Below are 13,617 nucleotides of genomic sequence, written 5' to 3'. Positions count from 1 at the left end.
AAGACGCTTTGGTCAAAAGCGTCTGTCAAATGCCTAAATGTATATGTTCCTGTAAATGTTCTACTGGCTGGTCATGACTACCTGCTGTAGTAATATATTTTTTGTTAATTGTGCATTTTTAAAGGGTCAAAACCCTTTAATCATAGGCACTTTTCTAGCAAACTATTCATCCTGTGTTTGACCCTAACTTGCCACTATAATTTACATTTGGCAAAGCTGTGCTAATTATCATATGACCCTATGATTTACATCAACAACAGAAAGACTCTGAGACGGAGATGATAAAGATATTGATAAAAACAGGCAGTCGAATGAGGGCATCAATAAAACCGTCAGGTTACAAAGACCTGAACGAAAGGCATGAAAAAAATCACACGACTCTCTTTCTCTCATCCGGTGTGTACGTGTATTAACATGAAAATGTAAAGAAGACAAAAGTATAACAGGGTGGGCTTAACATTAACACTGGATTTTTTTTTATTTCTCATGCCCTGGATGCTGTTCAATTCAATTTTCAATCTTTTTTATCATGCTCCATACAATAAACCACATTATCATCTAAAACACTAGTAAAACAGAAGTAAAATCTGTGCCTTTCTTGCACACGAAAGGTATTTGGATACCAAATATTCATTAAAATGTTAAAACAGCAACCTTAATAAAATGTACATTCATTTCATCCTCCAGCCTTGTTTTTTCACTGAACTTCTACGTGACATCACTTTCTGGTTTTGGGGTCCATTTGAATTGCTTCTTTTTCTCTGAGGAATAAAAACAAGGCAGATTCAGATCAATCATGAGCTCTAATTGGTTAATTTGACTTAATCCCGCCCATTTGCTTACCTGTCACCTTATCTTCTTTCACTTTACTCAAATTCCACAACCGAGTCGCTTTTGTCAGTTTCTCTCTCTCAGTTCCTGGGGAAAAGTGGCAATTGTGAGTGCCTTTAGATGCACGAGCACCAATCACTTAACATATTTACTTTTAAATCTTATTTTAATTAACAATGTGCAAGTCTATAGTAAATAATTCAAAATTTTACTTTACATACAAAACTCCTGTCGGTTTTTTCAATATGCATGACATCAAGAACGAAGAGTAACCATATATTTTCACATCTGACGACAATGCTGTATTTCCACTCTGTCAAATGCTATAATGAGCTGGTTTTGGACTGTGTAAAATGTAAATCTTTCAAATATTTTGAGTGGACTGGAGGCACCTTGAATCTCGAAACGTAATTGCGTGCGATTTTTAAGAGACGGGGGTCTCTTCTTCTTTGAAGAGGTGTTAGGTGTGTGATCTCCATCAGCTGATAGGACCAGCTGTGACTGTCTGTGACGTCGGCCCTTGGAGGCCTAGAAGAAAATGATGGAAATGTTAGAATCCAACCAGATGTGTTTGTTACTTTTGTTTGTTTTGCTTACTGTGCTGCAACTGTGACCGTTTTAACAAATAATTCAAACAATCTCTTGTGATTATGTGCACATTTACCTCCATAACTTGCCCATAGGATCTAGATTTGATTGAAGCTAACAGCTGGGCTCTGCGGGTGCTCTAAAGACAGGAAAAAAGTTAAAGAACTGCAAACCAGCTGTTAAATAAGAACATTGCAATAGCATAAACCGAAGTAGTGACAACTTTGCAAAGGTCTTACATCTTGATTTGAAGGCCCCTCTCCAGTATCCAACTGCTCAGCTTTCTAAAAAAACAAGCAAAATTAAATAAAGACACACAAGATATGTAAAACAAAGATGTACACTTAAAAACAAAGTTATAAACACACTACGGTACGATTCTCCTGCCAGTTGGAATAAGTCAGGACAGCATTATTTAGTTTGCAGACCAGGTTCTGTTCGATAAGGTTGACGTTCGAATCAGAATCTGTGAAAACAGCTTTCTTCAGAGTCTCATAATGCTCATGCACGTTTGCAAGTTCCTGTAGAAAAAAAAGGAAAAGAAATGAACATACCAAAATACATGTCAATCAACACAATGCAATGCACCACAAGGCAAACGTCTTATTTTGGTGGAGAATTTTGGTCACCTCTAGCACATCTGTAGTGACGAGTTCCTGGATTCGTGTTGGTGGATCAACAAACTCTTCACAGATTTTCCCCCCCTTTCCATCTTCCCTCTTCGTCCGACATAAGAGCTGTGAACACATTAAAGGCTGTTTTAGAGGCTTTTATTGTGTTTTTTGGGTGTTTAACAATGGATGTTTATGTTTCTAATAAAAAAAAAACGCTTTATATTTCCAGTCTATTGTTCATCGCTGTCCCTCTTGTAACTAAACGACTGGATCTTTTCTGGTCTATATAAAGTCCCTCTTTCCAAAACGCTCCCCAGCTGACCAGGGCTTTTGTGATTGACTTCTGCTTCTCAGGCTTTGTGATTGGTCGGTGCCCCTCTCAAGTGTATTCATAAACTTTGGCTTTAAGCAATAAACAGTTAAAATGACGTCAACTTCACTTTATCAGTTAAAAACATGCGAAGCGATCAGAGAGATCATGAATTTCTTTCCTACTATGGCAAAGGGAATGACAGAATTGCATCAGACCGGTTATATTAATTAACACTAATAACAGAAGCGTTAGTTTTGCATTTTTATATTGGACTTGAGTTGGATATTAAAAGAAGCAGATTGACCAGGAGACATTTGCAAGACGGACTTCAATGACGTTTCATAGAATTGTTTAAGAGGTATATGCACACACACACACACACACAATATCAGTGTATTACACAGAACAGGTTTCATAGCCAATGTTTAAGTCATGGAAGGTGTTATTTGAGCGTTCGTTAACTTAGAATGTGTGTAGCTGAATTCTTATTACCAGCTGTAGGACTTTGTTGAAATTGAAAGTAGTTTTTTCGCTTAGCTCAGTCGTAATGGTTTACGATTTCTGTAGTCATTGAAAAGTGAATTCTGTTAAAGACAACATCTCGCTTGGCACTGAACTTTGAGCTTTATCATTTTGTAGGTATTGTTCAGAGGTGGAAAATAACAAATAACATGTACTCGCGTTACTGTATGGAGTTTTTTTTTTTTGTACTTGTACCAAGAGTACATCGTTGCAAATTTTAGATAGGCAACCTCAAGATGTTTATAACAATGTATTAAGAATGTAAATAATGTATTTTTTCATGTTGATATTAGGCGGTTAACTAATAACCCAATGCTACACAGTCCGGTGTGTTTTTGTTATGCATGCATCTTTTACACTATTGTGAACTGCGCAACGATCAGTCAAGTCATCTACCACTATTAACTTCAACCTGTCCAGCCTAGATTGGCTACATCAAATCGCATTGCCTTAATTGCATAACTGAGGCTTGCATGCACTTTACATTTACACATTTGCCAGACGCTTTTATACAAAGTGACTTACATTGGTTTATACTAGCCTGAACATTTTTTTGGAGTATTTGCAATCCCTGGGATCGAACCCGTGAATGCCATGCTCTAACCACTGAGCTACAGGATTTTAGATCCATGAAGATCAGTCATATTAACCTACCATTGTCGGCATGGCTGTGAAAAGAAAAGCTTTATCGGACATCAGCTTTTTAAAGATATAAACCACGTCATGATGTTGAGCGTTCTCTGCATCCTGCTGAAATTGCAAGACATCCTTCCAGTCCTTCAGAGCAATCCGGATCTACACAACACGTAGAAAACAGGTTAAAAACGGCTCTAACATTTTGCAGTACATTAATTGTACATAGTAAAAAACAAAACAAAATATAGACAGCAGGCTGTAAGAGAAAGTACACATCATGTACACCTTTTCTTTGGGAGTGCAGAGCTGTGTATGGAAGAGACCGTAGAGCAGATAAAGACCGCCCACTCTGATCTGGAAAGTGTAGGGTGGGTGGAAGTATGGAGACACAACAGACAGAGCCAAACGAGCGAAGTGTCTTCTCTCCTTAGGGTCTGGTTTACCACTTCAAAGAGAAAGATATCTATAAACCCTTGTGCTTTAAATTTTAACTTTTATTTTTAAGCAAGTACATTAGAGAAAAACAAGTTGCATCAGACCGCTTGCATATCATTTAAGATACACAAACAACTCTGAGTAGCATCTATGCGAGTGATTTATATATCATTAAGGTTCAACAAATCAGCAATTTGAAACCGCTTTACAAACTTACTAAAATATGCTGTTGAAGTTAATGTCCTTCCATATCGCTGAAAAGCGCTCGAAGCGAACTGACTCGGTCGCTTGAAAACGACCAAGCAGCTCCTCGCAGTCGGTCTTTAACGGTCCCCTGAAATTATCCATTCTTTCACTTAATCAATATAACATACATATTACAGTGCTAGTACGTTTAAAAGTTATAAATAACTAAAATATTCTCATTTGTGCTCATGTGTGTAGTGTGTTTCTTTCTCTCCTTCGCTTAGACATAGGGTTACTTTAACCGGTTTAAACCTCATTACCGCCACCTAGAGTTTCGGCAGTTTGAGTGCTTTTTTTTACATCCTCCAGTGTGCCAATTTCTCTCACAACACATTTTTACAACTTTTTTAATTGCATCTTATGAATACACACGTACTATACGAACTGTATTCTCAAATAATAAAAATGCTATAACACTTCAAATCTCTTGTTTATAAAGCGAATGTTATATTTGATAACATAACAATTAAATATTTTGAAAGAGGATGTGGCTTTGTTTAAGAAAGTGTATATGAGTTTTTCTCTGTGCCTAGATGAACAAATAATATTTAAATAACACAGCAATGGACATTCCATAGAGAATGGTTTAAATATATAGTTTACCAACAGGGCCGACCCAAGCCTACAGGGCTATAAGCAGAATTTTATTTGGGTGCCCCTGTTCCCCCAAAACGATCGACTATATTCAATGTTTGATTATTTGCATGCACACTTCAAACTTTACGCACCCAATTCTATTAGTTGTGGCTGTGTTTGGGAATGCCATAACAACACATAAACCTTTCATTACAAGTGTATTGTGATTGTCAAAAACATTTGATAATTTCATTACTTACAATTTTATCTGAACTGTCCATTTAAAATTTGAGCAAAGACCATATAAGCGTGTGTTATTTAATGTTCAATGGATTTAACTATTTGCAAAATTTAAATATATCTCTCTTTATTTTATTTAAACCACAACCTATAACCCTTTAAAGCCACACGGTCCTTGATGATGATTTAATCTTTTTTTTAAGTTTTTTTATTTAGATAACAATTACATTCATTTAAATTAATGTATAATATGCACACACAATTATTCTTAACCTTATCCCAAGTAAAACGCTGAATTAACAGATAATTAGAAATTACATAAATCACGTAAATTATGTATTTTTCATCAAAATCAGCATTTTGTCGTTTGCATCAGTGAATACTGTCGGGTGTTCTACATTTCTTTCGTTAAACACTAAAAACAGTTGTCAAATATTAAATGTTTTATTTTATAGTTATCTTGTGTTGCAAAGCACTCTTTCAACTTTTAAACCATGGAGATGGTGGTCTAGTGGGTTAAACCACTGAACTGGTAATCAAAAAGGTTGCTGGTTCGATCCCAGCAGCCACCACCAGTGTGTCCTTGAGCAAGACACTTTACTCCATGTTGCTCCAGGGGGATTGTCCCTGTAATAAGTGCACTGTAAGTCGCTTTGGATAAGAGCGTCTGCCAAATGACTAAATGTAAACTGAAGCGTCTTTGCTGAACAGGAAAAGATGTGACAGTAGCGCCATGCTCTTTGATTTGATGGTCACTGCTCGGCTCTGTAACCAGTAACTTCCCCCTTTATTAATTTGATTGGCCACCTGACTTATTTTGAAATTGACCACAGAGAAAATTGTGAGAAAATGCATGTCGTGACTATACCGAAAAAAGATGTAAATTCATGTGCTCTTGGGGCCCCCTAGTGGCGGTGAGGCCCTAAGCAGCCCGAAAATTCGCTTGTACTACCTTGTCAGATTTTTTCTTGTCAGAAAATGTATTTTATCCACATCACATCGACAAAATAAACATCTAGGATGATTTTACAGTGCAAAATAACGCGTCAAATTATCCTGCTAGTTTAAAATGAACACATAGAATGAGTTTACAGTGTATATACCCTATCAGATTATTATACAACATAAAAGAAAAAAAATGTTGGATTAATCTAGAGTGCAAAACACCCTATCAAATTGTCCTACCAGTAATGAATAAATATGCAGAATGTTTTAACAACGAAAATAATCTATCAGATTGTCGTAGCAGTATAAAATTAACAAAATGTCGTAATTGTGATGTGCGCATTATAGGACAGTTTGGATGAAATTTCAGGACACCGGCTCTGTTTACCCAAAACTAAAAAATGTTTTATCAATTACTTACTAACATGTCATTCCAAACATGTGTGACTTTAGAATGACTTCTTTCAGATTTCTTCTGTTTCTTCTTCAATTTGGTAAAAATTACAACATCCTTTTGTCTCCTTTTCAAACCGAATGTTTTTTTGGATGAACCGTACTATATATGAATTTTTAGTAAGAACATATTTTTAAGATTTATTAGAAGGCTTATCTATCGCCCTTTTCTGATACTGACATTATTCAACTAGGCCTAAAAGTGGACTGCGGAGTTTTCATGTGATTAATTGAACGCCGATTGCTTATGAGTAAGAGCAAAAATGTTTAAAATAACATAGTCATGTTCAAAAATTAATTAATTTTCATTCTTTATAATGCTTTTGTATCTGTGTCATCTATTATCCTTATAATTGATTTTTTTCCAGAGATTCTTTATTATAGATGTAAATAAATCTAAATTATAAATGCACATGTAAATTTGGAGAATGCGATGTTTTGGGAAATGTGCTTACAATGTCATTAAAACAATGGCTTTACATTACAGTGTGCACTGTTAAGTGGCATTCTTAATAAATCCACAAGAGACGATACTGTATGATAGGAAGTATTTTATTTGAATAATTTGAACTGATTCAATTAAAAATTGCAGTAACAATCAATGTAATTATTTTTATGTTTGGCATTAAATTACTAGTAAGTCAAACTGATCTATTACAAATACTAAGATCATCTAAATTAAGATTAAGATAGATTATTTAGCACATCGACACGGCTCCTGCATGCACATCAAATCAGGATCGCAGCCAGAACGCCTCCCGCGCCACTCCCGACAGCCCCGATCACAGTCTGAGCTGCGAGGGGGATACCAGCAGCACCTAAAAACCCAACAAAGATAGAATCTTTAAATGAAGAATTTTGTTTAATTCGTTAGATCAGTCATCGCATTAAAAATGTACATTTAAAACTTCCTACGTTTTTTAAGGCCTATTGATAATGGGAAATAACTGATGTTTTTACCACTAAATTCACATAATGGCTTTAAGATTCAATACTTCCATGGTCCATCTTCATGACTATAAACTCACCTGCAGATTGAAGAACCGCTACCACAGATCCAGCTACGACCCCTCCTCCGTTAGCCACAGCCAGGGGCGGAGCCAGCCGATTTTGCCGGGGCTTCAGCCCCGGATGTTTTGAGTGTAGCCCCGATTCCCGAACGAGAAAAAAAAAAAAATCCCTTTTTTTTTTTTTTTTGAGCCTATGTAAACCCGCGAAATCATAAGTTGTCCTATTTGCGCTTTGGCTTTGCACGTACTGCATAGTGCATACAGCCTGTAAAAATAGACCTTAAAAATAATCTAGCCTAGAGTATAGGCTACATTTATTTGCTGTCGTTTCTTCCTGTTGAATATGCAGCAGGTAGGGGAGGAGCTAGCAGCAAAGTCAAGTGTCTGAGAGAGTGTTGTTAATAACGACAGACAGCGGGCAGGAAAAATGAAGCAAACGAGACTTTGGGGATTTTTTGGAAAGAAGTCAGTGGGTAAGAATTCATTTTTTTTTAATCCTTTAAATCTAAAGATCATCATCTGGATGTCTTCTTTCACTGTATGTCTATTTGTTTAACTAGCTATTAGGGTACTAGCATCACTTGTATGTTACTAGCATCTGATAGAAGTTAGTAGGGGTGTGTGCCAAAAAATCGATTCACAGAAGAATCTAGATTCTCATTTGCAACGATTCAGAATCGATCTGAAATGTCCAATAATCGATTTAATAAATTAATTAGGGCTGGGCAAATTAACGCGTTAACGCGGGCGGTTCATTTTTTCAGCTTAACGCATTAAAAATATTTAACGCAAATAACGCAGCGTCCGTTTTTATATCCATTTTGCTTAGCGTTACATGATCATCACGCTTATTCATGTAAATACTTCCAAGCGTGACAAGACACAAGAGAACGCGCTGTATGCCAATGTCCTGTGTGTGTGTGTGTGTGTGCGTCTTATGTCAGCTAATCAAGGGACACACACACACACACACACTCCACGCACAGACAGACTCGCGTCAGTTTCCTGCTCACAGTTGCTCACCTGCTCGAGTTCTCTTTTGCTCTTGAACAAACAATAACATAGAGGATTTTGAGTATTCTCATATCAGGAGTCATAATTAGTTAAATAACGTCTTAAATGAACTTAAAGAGTTGTGAGGAAATGAGATGCGCGGGACATCGCGTGAGATGCGCGGCTGTTCTTAAAGTGACAGGAGCACTGATGATGCCTGTCATTAATGTTCATCACAGAACAACGGGAACAGAGAAAATTGAAGCTTTAATGATGATTCATCTATATTTAATTACTAATAATACTAATCATATTGAGCATAATGTTAAAGATGTATAATGTTATCATGCTCAGTTGAGCAATGGTTATGCTCTTCATATCCAAAAAAAAGGTTGTGCTCAGTTGAGCACTGAGAGGATGTTAGCCTGCCTTGAAGATAATGTTAAAGATGTATTTTGACTGAAAGTAAAGTGTTACTGACTGTAATAAAAAAAAAAAACCTCTTCGAGTGATCCCTGTATTTGCATTAAATGTTCTGGGCTAAGCCCCGGATGTCCTTCAATGCTGGAAACGCCCCTGGCCACAGCTGCAGCTGACATCATGGAGGAGGCAAAAGAACTGGCAGCAATTCCTGCACCAGTGAAACCCACTGCGCCAAGAATCAAAGGAGCCGCAATAACTGTTGTGGCTACAAAACAAGGCAATAATAAACTTGCTGGTTTAGATAAATAGATCTATGCAAATAAATAATAATAATAATAGTTATTCTTTTGCATAAAATTTAACACTTTTTAACGTTCAAATCTTCTGTCGTCTTTAAAATTTCTGAATACGTTTTTCCACTTTTTACCTCCTCCCGCAGCCATCGCTGTTGCACCGATTGCGTATGTTACTAAGAAAGAGAGAGACAGGAGGTATAAACCGCTTGTCAGTGCAGGATAACAAAAAATCAGCAAGTTAGTATAGCCTACTTACAGAGTCCCATTTTCGTCCTGTCTCGTTGGCTGGGATGAGGTATCCGCTTCCAAGTGGTCTGCTTTTCTCTGAGGGAGAGCTTTAAGCTCTGCAGGCGGGTCCTTCTCATGAAACGAAACTGTTCCAATAGCATCTGGCTGCAGACGAGATGCACTGTCAGACAAATGCACTGTCACATGCACGCTCTAACGTATTTCACGAAGTGAACTGTAAGATTCTATTAAATTTTTTTTAAGGTTACTGCTTTTTAAGAGTACCGTGAATACTGTTGGTTCGGTTCAAGGCCAGGTATTTATTATAATTATAGCTGAAATACATTAATGAGCATCTACACTAATAATGAAAATACATGACTAAATAAAACCTTTCTTTATATAAAAATAATTGTTCTAATATTCATTTGTTTTAAAATTGCAGGTTAGTTTTGTTGTTTGAAATAAAACATAATTTATTATAGAAAGAAACGTGAAGCATTTTAGAAATAATACTAGGGAAGTTGTTCATTTTGTAAAAATAAATCTTGAATAAATCGCATCGTGAGCTGAGTGAATCGTTACATCACTATATTTGATAGATTTCAACGTCATATTAAATAATTTTGAGAAACACATAAAATAATAACTATTTAGTGCAGGTCACCTACAAACTTTCCTGTGAGTTTTCAAGCAACGCTACAAAATTAATTTAGATAACGTTAGTTCTTCAATAAATTACTGTATGAATAACATGTATCGTTAACCAAGTATCATAGATGCGATATATCTACCATTGATTATAAGGATTAAGTTAGGTTTCGAAAACTTTATCTTATATATTGAAACGATACTTTACATCTATCTAATACTGTATGAATGAAATCAATATACTTACAACATTCGTCTGATAATGTTAAAGAACGTTTTCGATTATATTTGTCAAATAATTCATAATAACACTTTTACTTCGACTTAATCTTGTATGAGAATAAATAAATAAATAAATTGAATATTTAATTTAATTAAATATACTTATAATTGGCCTGTAGGTGCATTTAATTCACACACGTGTCTGACAGTGCGTTTGTTTGAGTGCGCATGCGAGGCTGAGACTGCATGTGTCGGAGTGCGCATGCGCTGCTGACAGTGCATCTGGTCTGAGAGTGCATCTGGTCTGCAGCCAGACACTCCTCAACTGTTCCCCATCAAAAGCTACACTCGATGCAGCGTGTCAAACGTTATGGGAGAACATTCTTAGTTCGACCGGTTTTGAAGCACGTGTGTCAAACACGCCAACAATGATTTTGGCTGTCATGATGTGGCTAATTACACCCGCACCTTCATGCTAAAAATATGAGTGAATGCGGACACGTCATCAGGTTCTTTTGTCTTCAAGGACCGCTTTGTGTGTGCGTATGTGTTGTGAGGGAGAACTCTCCCTCTGTGTTGTTTACAAGTTTTTCATAAGAAAATTATTTCACTAGTGACCAAGCACTTTGTAGTTACGTAGCCCAGTGTAAAAATAAACCAAAGTAGGAATTATGAGACCATGGCTGAGGAGATGTGTCCCTCCCTGTGAGAGATTCCTCTCCGATTTCGATAAACATGAGTTCTGCTTTGAATGCTCGGGTGCTGACCATGCCGGGGACCTGAGGGAGAATGCAAACTCTGTGATGTCATTGACTTCAAAGTTTTGCGTGCTCGGCTCGCCTCGCCTTTTTTAAACAACACGAGCCACCCCTTCCTCATCCTTGTTTGTTGTTTAATGAACAAGTTTTTTATCTTTTATTATGTGATTTCCACAAAACTAATGCTCCATAAAAACCCATTCTGTGTACGGATATTGAAAAACAGCCTATGAAAGTAACCCAATTATTAAAAATAATGAATAAAAAGTATTTCACAATTTATAAACTGTAATAGGCCTACTATTTTTTTATTAATGTGAGTTTGAAAGAATTAACAGTTATTGAATTATAATTATCATAATTATACACAATGTACATTTGATCACAAACCAACAAGAGGCAATCAGTAAACAGTAAACTTTGATTTTACAGACATCAAGGATCAGTGCAGTTTCTGAAAACATGTGACAGGGATTCCAACTGCTGCTGCACCCAATGACATAGAATATTGAAAACAGGATGTATAACAGTCACATTATTGAAGGGCTGTGTGTGCTTTACTTATACATTATCTAATGACTTGTATTAATTTTGAATTATTTGCATCCCCTCCTCTGCGCTATTAGTCACAGCTTTAGTTTACATCACAATAAATTATGTGAGGAAGATAGCAGTCGCCAGCACAAAAGGGGTGCAGCATCATTCTTGAACTTAACCCTAGCGGATGTTTAATAGCTCTCCGGGCAGGTATTTTTTCTAGGAAACGAAACGATGCATATACGTATGGAGGACCAGGAGTATGGAGGACCAGGAGAGTCTTGTGTAAAGTAATAAAGCATTTCATTGTTTAATAACTAATTCTTCAATAAAAATAGGCATTAATCCATTTATTTTTTAATTCATTTTTTAATTCAAATATAAATAGTGGAAATGATAAAGTAATTTATTATATATTGTTTTAATGGGCAATAAAACGCGTGATTGTAAAAATAATTAATAAATGAAATATTAATCCCTCAATAAATACTTCAAATTAAAAAGGGACTTTTAAAAATCAACATAAAACACGAAATAAATACATATTTTAAAGCGCATTAATGAATTCCTTTGTAAATAGTGGAATTTCAAAATCTATTTAAAAATGCGATTTAAAAAGAGGAATACATAATTGGATTTACAAATTAAACTAGAAATAAAAGTTTTAATCCGTCATTTAAAAGACTATTTCTTTTACCATTTGCATTTCCATTTCCCCTCTGCATTTCCTTTTCCGATTTGCTATTCGATTAGCTTAGTCATTTAGCTTTTCCTTTTAGCCTCTCTTTGAAAAAAAAAGCTTAAAATTTTTTTTTAAGGTTACTGCTTTTTAAGAGTACCGTGAATACTGTTGGTTCGGTTCAAGGCCAGGTATTTATTATAATTATAGCTGAAATACATTAATGAGCATCTACACTAATAATGAAAATACATGACTAAATAAAACCTTTCTTTATATAAAAATAATTGTTCTAATATTCATTTGTTTTAAAATTGCAGGTTAGTTTTGTTGTTTGAAATAAAACATAATTTATTATAGAAAGAAACGTGAAGCATTTTAGAAATAATACTAGGGAAGTTGTTCATTTTGTAAAAATAAATCTTGAATAAATCGCATCGTGAGCTGAGTGAATCGTTACATCACTATATTTGATAGATTTCAACGTCATATTAAATAATTTTGAGAAACACATAAAAAAATAACTATTTAGTGCAGGTCACCTACAAACTTTCCTGTGAGTTTTCAAGCAACGCTACAAAATTAATTTAGATAACGTTAGTTCTTCAATAAATTACTGTATGAATAACATGTATCGTTAACCAAGTATCATAGATGCGATATATCTACCATTGATTATAAGGATTAAGTTAGGTTTCGAAAACTTTATCTTATATATTGAAACGATACTTTACATCTATCTAATACTGTATGAATGAAATCAATATACTTACAACATTCGTCTGATAATGTTAAAGAACGTTTTCGATTATATTTGTCAAATAATTCATAATAACACTTTTACTTCGACTTAATCTTGTATGAGAATAAATAAATAAATAAATTGAATATTTAATTTAATTAAATATACTTATAATTGGCCTGTAGGTGCATTTAATTCACACACGTGTCTGACAGTGCGTTTGTTTGAGTGCGCATGCGAGGCTGAGACTGCATGTGTCGGAGTGCGCATGCGCCGCTGACAGTGCATCTGGTCTGAGAGTGCATCTGGTCTGCAGCCAGACACTCCTCAACTGTTCCCCATCAAAAGCTACACTCGATGCAGCGTGTCAAACGTTATGGGAGAACATTCTTAGTTCGACCGGTTTTGAAGCACGTGTGTCAAACACGCCAACAATGATTTTGGCTGTCATGATGTGGCTAATTACACCCGCACCTTCATGCTAAAAATATGAGTGAATGCGGACACGTCATCAGGTTCTTTTGTCTTCAAGGACCGCTTTGTGTGTGCGTATGTGTTGTGAGGGAGAACTCTCCTCTGTGTTGTTTACAAGTTTTTCATAAGAAAATTATTTCACTAGTGACCAAGCACTTTGTAGTTACGTAGCCCAGTGTAAAAATAAACCAAAGTAGGAATTATG

The 13,617-nt window shown here is 35.7% G+C and overlaps 2 protein-coding genes across 3 annotated transcripts; both read right to left on the bottom strand.

Moving 5' to 3' along the window:
• Positions 1-310: 310 nt before the first annotated feature.
• Positions 311-4,410, bottom strand: LOC130431806 (snRNA-activating protein complex subunit 1-like). Of its 2 annotated transcripts, none has more exons than XM_056761005.1 (10): positions 4,157-4,410; positions 3,790-3,949; positions 3,523-3,663; positions 2,049-2,156; positions 1,791-1,940; positions 1,659-1,703; positions 1,496-1,558; positions 1,224-1,359; positions 844-918; positions 311-761 (listed from the first exon to the last, which is right to left on the bottom strand). In XM_056761005.1, exons 1-10 carry the CDS (start codon positions 4,285-4,287, stop codon positions 709-711), a joined length of 1,062 nt encoding a protein of 353 aa, XP_056616983.1. In that variant the 5' UTR covers positions 4,288-4,410; the 3' UTR covers positions 311-708. The 2 variants fall into 2 exon arrangements, with proteins under 2 accessions (XP_056616983.1, XP_056616982.1); XM_056761004.1 differs by having other exon boundaries at positions 314-761; positions 1,788-1,940.
• Positions 4,411-6,915: 2,505 nt separating this feature from the next.
• LOC130431918 (interferon alpha-inducible protein 27-like protein 2A) lies at positions 6,916-9,487 on the bottom strand. Its single transcript, XM_056761138.1, has 5 exons — positions 9,378-9,487; positions 9,253-9,294; positions 8,990-9,090; positions 7,428-7,488; positions 6,916-7,217 (listed from the first exon to the last, which is right to left on the bottom strand). The coding sequence occupies exons 1-5, from the start codon at positions 9,484-9,486 to the stop codon at positions 7,129-7,131; spliced, it is 402 nt and encodes a 133-aa protein (XP_056617116.1). The 5' UTR covers position 9,487; the 3' UTR covers positions 6,916-7,128.
• Between the last annotated feature and the right edge of the window lie 4,130 nt (positions 9,488-13,617).

This window comes from Triplophysa dalaica, chromosome 11 (genome assembly GCF_015846415.1).
Source record: "Triplophysa dalaica isolate WHDGS20190420 chromosome 11, ASM1584641v1, whole genome shotgun sequence".
NCBI lineage: Eukaryota > Metazoa > Chordata > Actinopteri > Cypriniformes > Nemacheilidae > Triplophysa > Triplophysa dalaica.
The sequence above is the reverse complement of the archived record's forward strand: the minus strand, read 5'-3'. Positions and strand labels throughout refer to the sequence as shown.

Coding starts and splice junctions, on each gene's coding strand:
- LOC130431918 (XM_056761138.1), bottom strand. CDS start 9,486: ATGAGAAGGACCCGCCTGCAGAGCTTAAAGCTCTCCCTCAGAGAAAAG. Junction 9,091..9,252: donor AGCGATGGCTGCGGGAGGAG/GTAAAAAGTGGA, acceptor CTTGTTTTGTAG/CCACAACAGTTATTGCGGCT. Junction 7,489..8,989: donor CCTCCATGATGTCAGCTGCA/GCTGTGGCCAGG, acceptor GCTCCGCCCCTG/GCTGTGGCTAACGGAGGAGG.
- LOC130431806 (XM_056761004.1), bottom strand. CDS start 4,287: ATGGATAATTTCAGGGGACCGTTAAAGACCGACTGCGAGGAGCTGCTT. Junction 3,950..4,156: donor AACTTCAACAGCATATTTTA/GTAAGTTTGTAA, acceptor TTCTCTTTGAAG/TGGTAAACCAGACCCTAAGG. Junction 919..1,223: donor ATTACGTTTCGAGATTCAAG/GTGCCTCCAGTC, acceptor ACTTTTCCCCAG/GAACTGAGAGAGAGAAACTG.